This window comes from Plutella xylostella, chromosome 17 (genome assembly GCF_932276165.1).
Source record: "Plutella xylostella chromosome 17, ilPluXylo3.1, whole genome shotgun sequence".
Classification (NCBI taxonomy): Eukaryota; Metazoa; Arthropoda; class Insecta; order Lepidoptera; family Plutellidae; genus Plutella; species Plutella xylostella.
In genome coordinates this window covers 8,070,919-8,085,897 of record NC_063997.1, presented here as the reverse complement: position 1 = coordinate 8,085,897, position 14,979 = coordinate 8,070,919, and the positions used below count along the sequence as shown (strand labels likewise).

Genomic DNA, 14,979 nt, shown 5'->3' with positions numbered 1-14,979 from the left:
GTTAATTGGTGCGTTATGTTGCGCCGTCTCGCGAAGTCGTCGCAAAGCTTTCTTCAAAAAGTTTGGTCATTAGGAAAATGTTAGCGACGACGCAATGCAACAATAGGGCCTCATCCTAAGTAGGGTTTACACTGGTATTATTTATTACTGTTATAAACACCATTGAAGTCGACAACTGCATGGTAAAATTATAAGTATACTTGCCACATCTGGTAGGTTTACGCTCTTGCACAATACGACTTCTGCATTTTTTATTGCCAGTGTAAACCCTTATTTACGTTTATCGGTGAACATGCGAGCCAAAGCCAAGGTGGTTTGCGTAGTCGAAGATCAAATTAATAAGGTTTTTGTAAGTTTAAATGTTACGCACACATAATTTTATCTTCTGTAGGATTCCTTTACTTTGTCTTTCGCTTTTAGTGATACCTACTAAGTGTTGATTTATCTGCATTAATATTTCGGTAGTTGTGGCGAATGTTCCCATTAAGTATAATGTACTTACTCCTTATTCTATGGTATAATACTAATTATTTACTATGTATTCATATCTTGAAAGTACGAGTTATTTGTAAATTTAAATCCTGCGACATCTTTACACAGGGCGTGATACAAGGTACTCATACCCTAGCTGACTCGCCTATCTTTTCCACCCTTACATATAAACTTAATTTATGACGAATTTAGTATTATATGTGTAAGTATTACCTATTTATATTATTATTAATTGTATTTTTCTTCTTTAAAATGCAAATATGATTAAGTATAATTACTTAATCATTTTAAATCGAACTTGCTTCGAATGCACTATTGTGAAAATTGTTGTTATAAATGTTGGTAATGAAGAGTTTATTTCGTTACGTTCACTTTTTGTAATTTTGAATGCATAAAGCAATACTAATTTATTACTTGGTATTTCATTAACTCAGTCCCTTTTTTTTATCCCGGAATTCCCACGGGAAAACTTTTTAAGGCTGTTGAAAGATTTCCAATTGCAACATTCGAAAGTGGGTAGCATAGACTATTTTGGTATGAGATAAAAGAATATATATGTGAAATCAATATTTGGGTTTATTATATACAAACGCAGGGAACTTACCAATACTATTTACAAATTCAACGGTAAACATTCAAAATTAACTACCGTTGGAATAGTTGACTTTATGTAGATTAGCTACAAACTAATCATCATCTTTGAGTAGATTATCTTCCAAGTCGAAGTCCTCTGCCTTCCGTTTCTTCGGTCGCGCCCTCTTCCCTTTAACCATTTCCATTTTGATTTTCTTTGACTGTTTCTTCTTGTCTTTTAGTAGTAACTTCCTCTTGGCTGCCTTTTCAGGGTTATGGACTTTCTCTTGAAGTAGAACCTGGAAATAGGATGAAAAATTTAATAACAAAATTGACTTCTGTTAATTAGGTCCAAAATTATCGGTCTTATAACTTTAGTACGGCTGAACATTTTTGGCTAAGTTTGCATTAAAGTCATTGGTGATGGTCTAGGGAAGGGAAGTGAAAAAACTATAATCGTACCACAAACAAAAGTTCACGAGAAAATCATTAATAAATTTACCTTTTTCCTCTCAGCCCTTCTAACATTCAGTCTGGTCTGAGCCTCTGCAGCCAATTTACTGTACTCAATATCGCCTATTTTCCGCCTGAGCTTCTTGCCAAGTCTCCCAGCCAACTGTCTGACGAGCGACGCTGGCGCCATGGGGTCGCCGGTGGACAACTCGCGAACTAACGGAGATATCATCAGGTCCACCACTCGGTTCAAATCCTCGTTCTCTAAACTGCTTATTAGGTGCATCCATGTTGTAAATATAGCTGTTCTCTGTGAAAAAAAGAAGACAGTTTGTCGATGTTTTGTCGTAAAATTAAGAGTACCCCACTGGAGTGAGAGTAAGCCATTGACTGTAAGTACATATTCTTAATTCTACTTACAATGTTTGTAATCGTGGGCGCCTTAGACACTTCAACGTTGATAGCTTTCCTCATCTTATAGATGACCCACCGAATGTTCACTTTGGTAGATGTTTCCAACTCCTCGTATTCTACATGTTTCTTGTCATTTAACTTGAAGCTGGGCATCGAGTATACTAGTTTTATTATCTCGAACAGTACCGCAGTTACCTGAAAAATTATAATAAGTAAAAGTCTAGATATTAATAGTTGTAATAAACAGAGGAATATGTATTTATTAATGCATGAAAACGTGGCAAAACGCCCTTTACCATACATACAAACAATACTATCTATCATAGATGAATAATAAGTTGTAGGTATATACCTGGTCAGCCATTTCCTTGCTCACTCCAGGAGTATACTGGGCACAAAGGTCCAGCACCAAACTCTTGAGAGAACTTTCCGTGTCGTAGTAAATAAATCCTCTTTCACTCTCAACCTTTCCTCTCACTATTAAGTCTAGTCCTTGCGGATCTATGGTAGATAAAATCGTGCCAATAATCTTAGCCGCTTTCAGTCTAACCCACGTGTGTGGATAAGCCAAGAACACTTGACATTGCTGCGCTATCTCGTCAAATTCAGTCAAATACTTCTTACTGGTCAAACATCCTGGGCAATGTACTGTGATCTTATCAATAAGGTTCAACATTTGAATCAGGCAATGATCCTTTTCCTTTTGTTTTTCCTCGTCTGTTTTAGAGTCGTCTTGGTCCAGTTTCACTTTGACGAATCTGCCTTCGCTGATATCGTTGCTGAGCAGAAGTAGCTTGCCATTGACTAGGTCTAGAACTGTGCTTAGGCGGGACTTGAAGTCGTCTTGTTCTACGTTGACGAAGCGCGTGCATAGTTGGGACGCTAATTCGAAGTGCACCGGCTGTAAAAACGGTACTGATAATGGTAATAATAACACAAGGTAAACACAAGTGCTCAACATACACGAATGTTGACCTGGGCGGAGAGCTTGGCCTGGCTTCGGAAGCAGCATCTCTACCGCATAATCTGCGGTGCTGTCAGATTGTACATTACAGTAGAAATAATAAATAGTAAAAAAAACTCTAGGATTTACTGATTTATAAGGACCAACATTGAGCTACTTTAACCTCTAGAATGCCGTGTGCCAGATCTGTCCCAACCCCCCTTGTCTGCCTAGTGACAGATCTGTCCCAAGAGCACTTCATCGCGATTTTTGTGATTTTAGTCATTAAATACCACGAAATAGAGTATGAAATCACCTGTTATTTATTCTATATGAATGAAACAACCATCGACAACATTCATTGAGTCAAAAACTTCACTTGTTTACTAATAGCGCGAAATTCAAATTTTGGTACCTTGAACAGTCCTTGTACTCGCGACTGTTGGTAATAAAATAGTGATTTCGTATCGAAAAAACGTCACAAGGAAAGTAAATACAGTGCTCCAAAATTGATAATGCGCATAGAAATCTTTGACAGATCGGTTGTTTTCGATTATGTGACACATGATATTGAGTCCTATTTCTTTCGAACAAGGTGCAAAATGCAAGTGTTATTTTTAAGGCTCTTACGATTTAATGATTCGCATGTGAAGATCTGCATGTGCATTATTAATTTTGGACAAGTGTACTATGTTTTCTTGTTATTTATTCGATTTTGAAGGTATAGTGATAAATCAATATTATAAAAAATTACAAATAATCGAGTTTTTTTCGATCTAAAATTGTACCGGATTATTGCCTGAAGGGTGCGTAACTTTGTAAACTGTTTTCTAGTCTGTTATGTAAAAACATCAATAAATAATTTATTTCATTTATAAAGATAATTTTATTGATAATACATATTTATATCGTTTTTTTCAATAAATAGTCAAAATATTCGGGAATATCAATATTTATCAAGGTGCATCCAAAATTCACACACACACATACGCAAACAAAATGGCCACCGCTCGTGTATGCACACGAAGTGCGTTGGGTTGATATACAGCGTGTTTTATTTTTTAGGATCTTTTCTCTACTGAACGTGAAGTTTAGGCTCTTTAGAATGCTATCGGTGTATAGATGAGTCTGAGAGGGTGATTACCTGTCCTATTTATATAAATAAATATATGTATGTATTTATAGTATGATATTTGTTGAAAGTTTAACAAATAAGTAAATATGATTCAGTAAGTAACTTACGTTTAAGTTTTTATAATTCAGTATGCTAAAATACGAAACATTATATAAATAATTATCATTCATGTTTTATTTCATCAAAAGTGAACACCCTTGATTTGGGACAGATCTGTCTCACGGCGCACTGGAGCAAGCTCTTGTCACGCACACATGCACATGTACAGAAAATGAAGTCTTTTGAAATAAAGCAAATTATAATCAGTTTTCAAAATATAAATTATGAATCTATTTCCTCTAGAGTTTATATTTTATTGATATCAGTTGATAGCTGTATAATCTCTTCAAGTAATAAATATAAGAAATCCTGGATTGAAACTAAAATTATATTGAAAAAGACGTATTTTTCTGTGATGGGTGCAGTTTCAAGTAAAAATCTGTAATCAATGACCTATAGAAATCAAATAAAACAATTATAACCAATAAAATTCATTGTAACACGTTCATTAGCTATCTGACAATAAATTACAATCAATACATTATTGAGTACCAAACAATAATACCCAAATATTCATATAAATCGCGGGCGCTCTGAACGGTCAAAAAGCGCCGGCAGACGGCAGTTACATGTGTGCGCGGCTGTTCGGCATAGGAAAGGTTAAACCAATATTGGGTAGGTACATGCGGTAAAAAATCAGACAATGATAAAGCACCACTTTTGGACTAGAGGTATTCTAACCTTTAATAGGGCATGACTATTTCAAAATGTTCATTGGTTTTCATCATTGACTCACTGGGAGAAAGTTCAAAATGATGTGAGATCCATAATCATTTTTCCCAATTAAGGGCTAAGTAAGCAGAGGCTTTCATTTTGTCTCATATTTTTCTTTACAAAACAGTACCCCGTCCTCACCTTACTATCCTGGAAGAACGTCAGCACCAGGTCGAACATGGCATTCCTCTCGAGAGCGGGGAACTTGGTCAGCATGGCCTCTATGCAGGCGGCGGCGAGCGCGCGGCACTCGGGCGCCGCGTCGTTCACCATGGCGGCTCCGAGAGACAGGAGCAGGAAGCCGCCGTGCTTGGAGAGTTGGGGCTGGGGAATGTTCACATACATAAATATATACAAGTTTATTATTATTGTATTTCGTAGACATAATTGCTAATGGTACTGTAGCGGACATGTCGGTAATAATCGAAACTAAAAACGTGATTTGGCCTCTGACTTTACTAAACTTAATTAAATGTAGTCGCATAATAGCAGTTCCCTTTTCTTGAAATACCTACATAGGACATTGCACCCTTGCAAAAATCCAATACATAACTGGTAACGTATTTGTTTATTTTTATAGATAATATTAACCAGCAACTCACCACAGGAAACTTATTAACGATCATCTGTATGAACTTCAGCGACGACTCTCTCCCGTGTTGCAGCTCGTAGTTCAGCTGGGACACGAAGAACTGCACGTGTCTCTCCAGCCGCTTGCCCGGCGAGTAGTGCGTTATGTACTGGGCGAATATCACTCGGGCTTCTTCCCTGGAATTATTAGTGTAGCGGTTATTTTGCTATTTGGAGTCTTCTTCTTCTTATCATGTCGACGACAAACATACAAAGTTGCTAAATAATACATGCCTAGAGTTTGGAGTTAGATCTCATTTAGGCCATGTAATTTATCCGTACTTATTATTTTTATATATGTACGACAAAAATGGAGCTAGTTAAATGTAAATAATGGTGGCATGAAGATAGATTGGAGAGCACTGATAAATCTCCAAATACAAGTTCAGAGACTTAGTCCCAGTTTCACCATACTCTGTTAGATCATAACAAGGGATTAGTGGTTGACTTTAGACACATTTATCAAGAATTTAATATGACATTACAATGTAACAGCCAGTAACAGGGATTTTAATGAAATTGAAATGAAAAAAAAAATGATCTAACAGACTATGGTGAAACTAGGCATTAATATTGGTTAAATCCTGATCAAATAACTAATACTTTTCGACGAAGCCGGGCCAATCGGTGCCATCAAGAGTTATTTACATCAAATCAATTCTAGTAAGCTTTCTTAGTAAAAAGGTAAGAACTTACCTAGATCTTGCTGATTCACTCAATATGCAAATTTTGGCGATCTTATCCATAACCTCATGTAGTTCAGGCGATACCAGTCGCGCCTCTAGAATGGCTTTCAGTAGATTGAACGAGTTGGCTTGTCTCTCATCATTGTGACAATCCTCTTCTGCGTATAGCAATAAGGTCTTCAATTGATCAGCCTCTAGCGTGTGATATTTGACGTTCCGGATTAGAACTGTTACCGCCTGTAATAAGAAATAAAAAAATGATTAGATTGAGCTATATTGTTTTGCATAAGTTAATTTTAATAAGTGTATATTTAGTTTATGCCTTACCTTAAAAGCATTACGAACAAGATGATAGTTATCATTCTGCTTGCTAATTTCAAACGTCGCGTATTTATGTAAAATCATAAACACCGTCTTTACAATATCCTGAACAGATTCTTCTAGTGTTGGCGTGCTCACTCTTATAGTCCACAATGTTGATATACATTTCATAGCAACAGTTGACACTTTTATGTGATCACTTTTCAACGCATCAACAAGCAACGGAACTAAAGGATCAACAAACGCCTTGCAATCTTCTCTTGGTACTTTCTCGCGTTTCAGTATAACATAAAGGATATTCAAGCTGAATTCTACCAATACGTGTGCATTGGCTTTAGCTGATAATTTCACGTTTTTAGCTTGCACTTCCTTATTTCTTTTCGGTGCCTCCTGGATGATGAAGCAGTCAGGCTTTGCTCTCAACATTTTCTCCCTTTGAGCTTCTGTTATTTGTCTTTTCGGGGCTCCCAAAACAAATTCCGGTATACTCTCTGAAGCAACCCCGTGCAGGAAAATGAACAAAGACTCGATGTCTATAAACTTATTCGTAACTAGACCAGTTGTTATATGCATTAGGGCATCCTGTACTTTCATGACTATCTTTTTCGAATGATGTTTTTGAAGCACTTCTTTGAAAGGCAGCAATAAGTTTATGAGGCAGCCTTCAGTGATATTTTGTGCTGCTATCGTCAAAGTTACGTAACTTTTCTTGCTTGGTTTCGCTTCGGGGGTTTTATGGTGTAGTTTATCTACCTCTTTTTCTTCGGACAGAGCACCAAAGAGATCGTTTGTGCAAACATCGAGTATGTAATGTAAGTTATCGTTCAACTCTCCAGGTTTGAAGTCTGTTTTCAGTGCGTCTAGAACGCTATGTATAGTGGCCACTAGAACATGTACTTGGAACCCTCTCGTTAGTAAAAGAGTCAGATGTTCAAGTAGAATGCCCAAGTAGGAAGACCCCACTGTGATCATTATCTTTTTGACGATATCTCTGGCCGATATTCGCACTTGTTTCAGCGGTGATTTTAGGAATGAACATAGTTTGATGATTATTCTGAAAAAAATATATGATGTATTAAAGCCGGATGAAAACCAAGCAAATATATGGACAAAGTATTTTTTCACTACTTGGGTCTCAATTAACCAAATTCACTTTCTGTATCATCAGCCAAAAATCGTCAACTGCTGAGCATAACTCTTTCACAATGCCCGGCACAGTAATCTAACCTCAAGCCTCCTCCTCACTAAACCACAACCTATCTAAGGTTGGAAGTCCAGTGGGCTGAGGCATCCCTCGCTACGTTACTTTCTGTAGACATAGATGTGAATGAATGAGGCACTCGAAATACATTGAAAGTTCCATAAAACCATGCCTTGTTGCATATAACTTACCCAGGCAGCTGATACCGCATCAGCTCTCCCGGCAGTCTCTGCAACAACTTGACCAGCGCCAGCGCTATCGGCACCCGCAGCATGTCCTCCTCCTGCCGGTCCAGCCCCGCGCGCCGCCGGTTCACCTTGTGCGAGCCCTCGTGCTCCGTCATCATCATCATCATCATCATCTACTGCTGGACAAAGGCCTCTCCCATGGGGCGCCACAGCACTTGGTCCTCGGCCTTCCTCATACAGCTACTACCGGCTACCCGCCTAAGGTCATCGGTCCAGCGGGCAGGAGGGCGTCCCACGCTGCTGCGTTTGCCTGTTCGTGGTCTCCACTCGAGAACTCGTGTCCCACGCTGCATTTGCCTGTGCGTGCTCGGTCAACTGGACTTAATATCTCGTTACTTACCCAGGCAGCTGATACCGCATCAGCTCTCCGGGCAGTCTCTGTAACAGCTTGACCAGCGCCAGCGCTATCGGCACCCGCAGCATGTCCTCCTCCTGCCGGTCCAGCCCCGTGCGCCGCCGGTTCACCTTGTGCGAGCCCTCGTGCTCGGTCAGCTTGCCGATTGTTCTGGAAGGAATTGAAGTTGGTTAGTTGGGAGCTGTGGGAAGTTTCTTTTGTTTGTTTGTATTGGTAAGTACATATTTTTTTCTGAAATTTAGGTTAAGGCTGTGGAAAATAAATAAATGTTTAATCCATCAAGCTGTGATTGGTTGATTTCAGGACGCTGCCTTTGATTGGGCATGGTTAAAAAAATACTTATATAGTGCCTAATTAAATGGATTGTGTAACTGCTACAAATTTGCATACTTAATTGAATGTATAAACAAGAGTATGTTTCTTACCGATTTAATTGTGGCAGCAGGCCAGCAGACAAAGATTTTATGATTCGTTTAGCAACCGATGGCGACACCAGCGTTATTCTCTCAAATGCTGGTATATTTATAACTTCCTGGACTGTCTTCTCTTCATTTTCAGCTTCTGCATCTGCTGCTTTCAGATCTGTCTCTTCGTCTATTGGGATGTCGTCTACAGCATCATCTTTATCTTCCTCTTGATCTTCTTTTTCTGGGTCTTCATTATCTTTAACTTCTGTCTCCTTCTCTTTAATTTCTTCCACATTCTTACCCTGCTTTACGTTACCCTTCTGTTTTCCACCCTTCCTAGGAGGTCTAAAGTCTATATTTGCCAACAAAGCTTTAGGCAGCTCAATGTTCTTAACCTTTGAAAAGTCAAAATGGAATGCGTCGACAATGCTGACTAAAATGCGCGTCAGTTGCTTCTGGTGCTCTGTGGAATGACGCATTTTGTTCAGGTAAAGTTTTAGTATGACTTCGTAGTGGTACCACGGCAACAGTCTGCAGCAAGTCGATATTACTTCAATGCAGGCATCGATAAGAGTGTTTTTGTCCGTATATTTATCATCACAGATGAACGTAGTTGCTAGAGGCATTATAAAGTTAGTCAACGTCCTAGGTGTAGGACATTTGACGACCTTTTTAGCAACTTTGCAGAACCTCATTAGAGCTCTGACACGTCGGTGCATCTGTAGATGGCACATGTTTTCGAAAAAGTCCACTTCCGGGTCTTCTTTATTCGTCAAGGCAGCTAAATCTGTTAGTACTACGTCAGCGTCTGGGCATTCTCTAGCTAACTCGCCAAGTAGTGAAATACATTCGTCTCGCAAATTTTCATTTTTGGAATCCCTTATACCGTTAGACAACAGCGATAGAACTGTATCACGAGCTAAGAATTGACCGTCGTTAGTAGATCTATACTTCATTAGTAATTTCGGTAAAATTCTTTTCAAGCACAAACCAGCGCTGTCCCGTAATCCTATATCTTTTTCAGTTCGTATGAAATAGAAGCAATTATTCACAATTAGAATAGCTAAGTCAACGTCAACATCATTTTCTTCACATAATTTGTAGATTAATTTGTATGCGTCAAGTCTTCTATCGAAATCTGGCTGGTCAATCCATCTTTTGTTGAATGCATTCATTTCAGTCACGACTTGTGCTAATCGAGTCAAAGTTTCTTTGTTCTCCTTGCTGTTCTCAGCTATTGAATTAAGAAGTTTTATCAGTAACTTTCGAACTTCAACAAGCGTGACTTTATTGAAAAGAACTGCTATATTTTTTATGTATACCTGGGGATTAGTGCTGTGTCCCAAAAGGTTAATGATTGTATTGACTGCATGTTCCATGTTTTCTTCGGCCATATTCATACATACTTTATTAACTAGAATCGGAAGTAGCAACTTCAGAAGTTCGTCACAAAGTTCTGGCGAAGAAACCAGCTCAGTCACTCGTGACAAGATCAAAAGGTCTCTTTTGTTAACTGAGTTTGACTTAGCAGAATTTGCTATTCGCCGTTTCATTACTTCAAGAATACTAGATATGTGTGGTATTAGTATTTTACTGCCGTAATTTATATTGTTAGCCACATCTCCGATTTGTTTCTCTCCAGCAATTTCTAAAGTGTTAAAAGACTCAATAGGCGTAATTTCTTTATCTTCTTCATCTGTAGTTAATGTTAGCAGTTTTTCTATCATGTCCAATATAAGATTAACCACACCTGATGTGGTTTTCGGTGCCAGAAGAAGCTTGAAGATTTCCGGTAGTGTACTCAAATTTGCATCTTTTTCAGAACAAGTCACAAGTAAAACATAATATCTTGGGTTAAGACACCAAGTATTGAACAACTTGAGCAGAGCTGTGGGACTGTGGATGCCTTCAATGTGAAGTCTTGGCAGCAGCGGCCAAACTAGTGTCTCAAATATTACATGTAACTCTTCCTTGCTCCAGGGGTACTTGTCAAATTGCTCAAATAACTTTCTCAGTGAGCTGATAGCTATCTGTCGGAGATTTTTCATCACTTTAACATATCCAATGTGGACCTTATCACCTTGAGACAAAACTGCAGATATAGTTGAGCAGACTGAGTAGAATATCTTGAATAATTGTGAAAGTAGCTCATCCTTCATGTAACCTCCAAAATATTCTCTAACCACCTCAAACAAGTTCAAAATGCTATGGAGCTTCCCTGGGCTAGTAATGGCTTTAAGATCTATATTCTTGATAGTATCTTCATATATTTCTTTAGGCGACATGGCCATGTATTTGTTGACATACGAAAACGCCATTTCAATGAATATTTTCTGTTCAGCCTCATTGCAACCAGCTAAATACCTCATGATTAATGATCTCCGAGCTTGACCCCCTCCTTTTTTCTCTGCTCCCAGTTTCGATGTCATTTTTCCGTACAAAATCCTAAGGACGATTGGTATAACATGTTCTCTATCTTCAAGCTGTATGTTCTGTGAATCCTCAGTTATTTTGAACAATGTCAGTTCATCTTTAAATTTCTTATCATCTACCAAGTTGCTCAGATTGTCTTTGTATGCTGTTATACTTTTATTTTTGTAGTTAAGGACACAATCTAGCGCATACTTTTGCAGTCCTGCGTTTTTGTGTTTCAGAAACTCCATATAAAGTTCCCAAAATACTGGCTCTTTATGCAAGGCTCGGGGATTCTTGAATTGAGCTAACACTTGCATTATGTTTATCAGTGTTTTGAATATAATTTTCCCAGATACTGAATCTTTGAACTCATCTGGCTCTTCTTTGTCTTCTTCATTATCTTCATCTTCTTCCTTTGGGGCATCTTCCTCAATTACTTCATCAATCTCCATTTTATTATGAGTTGCCACATCAATTTTGAGTGCATTGGCTTTATCATTTCTTCTGTACTCTTCATCAATGAAATTCAAGAACAACACTACTACATCGCGATTTCTTGCTTCACATGTCTGAATACAATTTGTCATGACTTTAAGAATTAAATTCCGGTAATTATACAAATCAGGTCTTTCCGAAATATTATTATAATTCGAGTATAACTCACTGTACTTTTCATATGTGGTATCAATTTCATCAGTAAACTGATACTGTTTGAGGTCTTTTTTCGCGTTAGCAAATGAACTTTCTAGAGCTTTGTGAAAGACTGGCCAGAACTCGTCTACCGGAAGAGCATTACCATAGCCAGCTATGAATTCAGTGACTGGTTCCCAAAGTAGCTTGAAGTTCATATACAGCACTCCCAACATATAGTTTAACGCAAACATGGAAAAGTTGGTCTCCTTGAGTAATGTATATTGCGTGGTATTGAATGCCATCTTTTGCAGCATGTTAAGCTGAGCCCTATATTCTTGAATGGAAGGTTTCATGGCCTCTATGGAGTGGCAGAGGGAGAACACAGAGAAGGTTTCAGTATTTCCAGCCAATTGAGCAGTCTTTTTCATCTCGTCTACATTTTCAAATAGCTTGTATATATGTGTTGTTAAAAGACGAACCTGAAATAATAAAGGCATTTTTTGTTACAATTATTCATTAAATAATAAGTAACTATGCAACTTAAGTAAAGTTAAAGTTATTGTAGAAAAGAATGATACTTACTATATGAAATGGGGATGATACATTTTCCTTCAGATATGAGTCAACAAGTGACAACAGTGGAAATGTTAGCCCCTGCTCCTGCTCATAAGCGGTCAAGTACAAGTCCACAATGTGTAGCGCAGCCAGATAGTTGGGATCAGCGGCTAGCGGCAGTAGAACCAACAGCAACTTATCAACACAACATATCTCCTTCACTTTCTTACAACTCGAAATATGAACTGCACTCTCTATTGCATTTGCTAACATGAACATAATCTTTCTAGAACATCTAGATAAGGGAGTAGTGTCACAGTGGAACTTGTTCTCCGGCTTTGCTACTTCCAAGTTGTACTTAGCAAGAGTTTCAAGTAGCTTCATCACTAGCTGGTTTAGCAATTGAATGCAGTAGTCAACATTAATCTTCTCAATGTGTGGTAGACATATTAGGAAATTCATTAGTCTTGTAGGATTGTCTATTATTTTCTCAAAATCTTCTTTCAAGAGCTTTTCCAAATGCTCCATCAGTAAGGGCAGTCCCTTCCCGAAATCTAAAGGATATTTCACCCATTCAAACAGTTTGATACCATTCTGTGACAGAGGAGACTTTCTCAGACATATCTTTGTCAGAGTGTACATGGCTTGATCTTCAAAGTTAGATGCCACAACATAATTCAGGAATGGCGGGAGAATATGCATGTCAAATTGAGAGTAGTCTATTACATTGTTGACAAACTTTATGAGAATGTTTGGGAATGGCAATGGCAGCAATACTTTGACAATGATGCCTGCATGCTCTTGGGATAGTTTGACATTTGGAGAGAGAAGCAACAAGGCTCCTATAGTGGCACAGATGTCCAGGACTGACTCTGAGCTCTGTTCACAGATGACTTTGATCAGCAGCAAGACAAACTGTGGTGGGTTGGTCAAACACTTGCCTTGTTGGTGCTCTATGACTTGACCAGCCAGCCGTAGCACATATTCCAGTCCTCTACAATCTTCTCTATCATCTTCTTTGAGTATCTCTTCTGTGAATTTCATGACATTATCCCAGAATACTCCATACTCTTTATGTGATATGCTCTGCAGACAGTCCTGCATGGTTTGTGTGAGTACTTGGAATAAAACATCTTGGTGTTCTTTATTTTCTTTCAGATGTTGTAGCAGAAGTGGAAGGAATGTGTCAATGCAGCTATGGAACTTCCCAGGAATGCCTTTTATTATTTCAAATAGCAAATGGCCACATCCAAGAATTGCCTGAAATAAATGATAATAAGTTAAGATACAATGAATCACAAAAAATATGTAACTGTTATTATTTATACTATACTTACATCATCATGAGTTTGTAAATAATTTAGTATAAGATGAATAAACTTCTTCTTGTCTCTGATATCTCGAGCCACAAATGCAAAACTCTCTGCAGCAAAATTGTTTATGTATTGAGGCTTTGACTCACTAAGTAGTGGTATTATTCTCTTCAGGACAACTGCTATATCTTTCTTCAAATAAGGCTTTAGAACTTTGAATAGAAAAGCTAAGCAAAGCAGTGTCCATTCCAGTCTTTCAGAGTCTTTTGTATCCAATAACTTGATCAGGATATCCAGGAACTTAGGAAAGTGTGGATAAAAGTCTTCCCTTAAATCTTTTGCCAGGGACACTAGTATTCTGTAAATAAATAAATAATTTTAAAGTGTATTTTACTAAAATGAAAAGTAGAATATATTGGTATTGGTTCTATACAAAGTTTAACAACTAATTCTGATGATATTTTTATTTAACAGAACAAAAATGTGTTCTTTCGGAATCAAACCAAATTTAAGTAGATTATGTTCTTACTCCAACAGCGGCTGCAAACACAACTGGTCCTCCAAGTTGAGATATCTCTCTAGAACCTCCAAAACCTCATCCTTTTTGTGCACTAGCTGAGGAACTGTCACCACGCCGTGGACTTCTTTGCGGAACTTCTTGAAATTGTCCGTCAAGTTGAGTCCGTACCATTTGCGTAGAGCCAGGTGGAAATGTGTCTCATTATCTTCTGGCTGTTCCGAGTATGCGTGCTCGATGTGGTAGAGGGCGGCATGGCGAATGTCAATGGAGTTTATACGCTCAGCGAACGGCACAAACTGTGAGTAAACATATGGGTACAAATTAAATAAGTACTATATAATAGTAAAGAAGCATTGGTCTTTGAATTAAATATAAGTTAGTGATAAAAGGTTGTTCCTTACCGATACATTAAACTATTTTGGAGAATTATTCATCTTTAGCTTTCAAAATAATAAAACGCATGCTGTGGCTACATTTGTTTGGAAGTTCATAACCTAAGTTGTCGAATTATTTACCTTTGTATGGATTAGTACTCACCCTAAAAGTATTGGTTGTTTTATGTTTAACCGGTTTACTCTTCATTTTGCTTCCTTTTAATACATTATCTTTTTAAAACTTTAATAACCACGCGAAAAGTTTGGAAAATACACACTCAACTCAATCAATCACATGGACAACAACTGTCAATTTGACATTTGACATGATAGATCGACTCACAGTATAGTGCCACAAACTTATCTGTTCCGGTGACAGCGAACTAAATTGATCCATATCTCATTACTTACTAATGAATTGTATATTTTAAAACATTAGATGGGTTTATTAACACCGCAAGAGCGAAATAACAATACGAGCAAACTTAAAATCTTATA

General features: G+C 37.9%; 1 protein-coding gene across 1 annotated transcript; it reads right to left on the bottom strand.

The window, feature by feature from the left end:
• Positions 1-1,046: 1,046 nt before the first annotated feature.
• LOC105385017 (small subunit processome component 20 homolog) lies at positions 1,047-14,802 on the bottom strand. Its single transcript, XM_038108883.2, has 14 exons — positions 14,645-14,802; positions 14,117-14,403; positions 13,612-13,945; positions 12,302-13,534; positions 8,690-12,198; positions 8,250-8,414; positions 6,467-7,514; positions 6,150-6,376; positions 5,426-5,591; positions 4,965-5,147; positions 2,285-2,833; positions 1,939-2,127; positions 1,568-1,828; positions 1,047-1,364 (listed from the first exon to the last, which is right to left on the bottom strand). Exons 1-14 carry the CDS (start codon positions 14,687-14,689, stop codon positions 1,179-1,181), a joined length of 8,382 nt encoding a protein of 2,793 aa, XP_037964811.2. The 5' UTR covers positions 14,690-14,802; the 3' UTR covers positions 1,047-1,178.
• Positions 14,803-14,979: the final 177 nt, after the last annotated feature.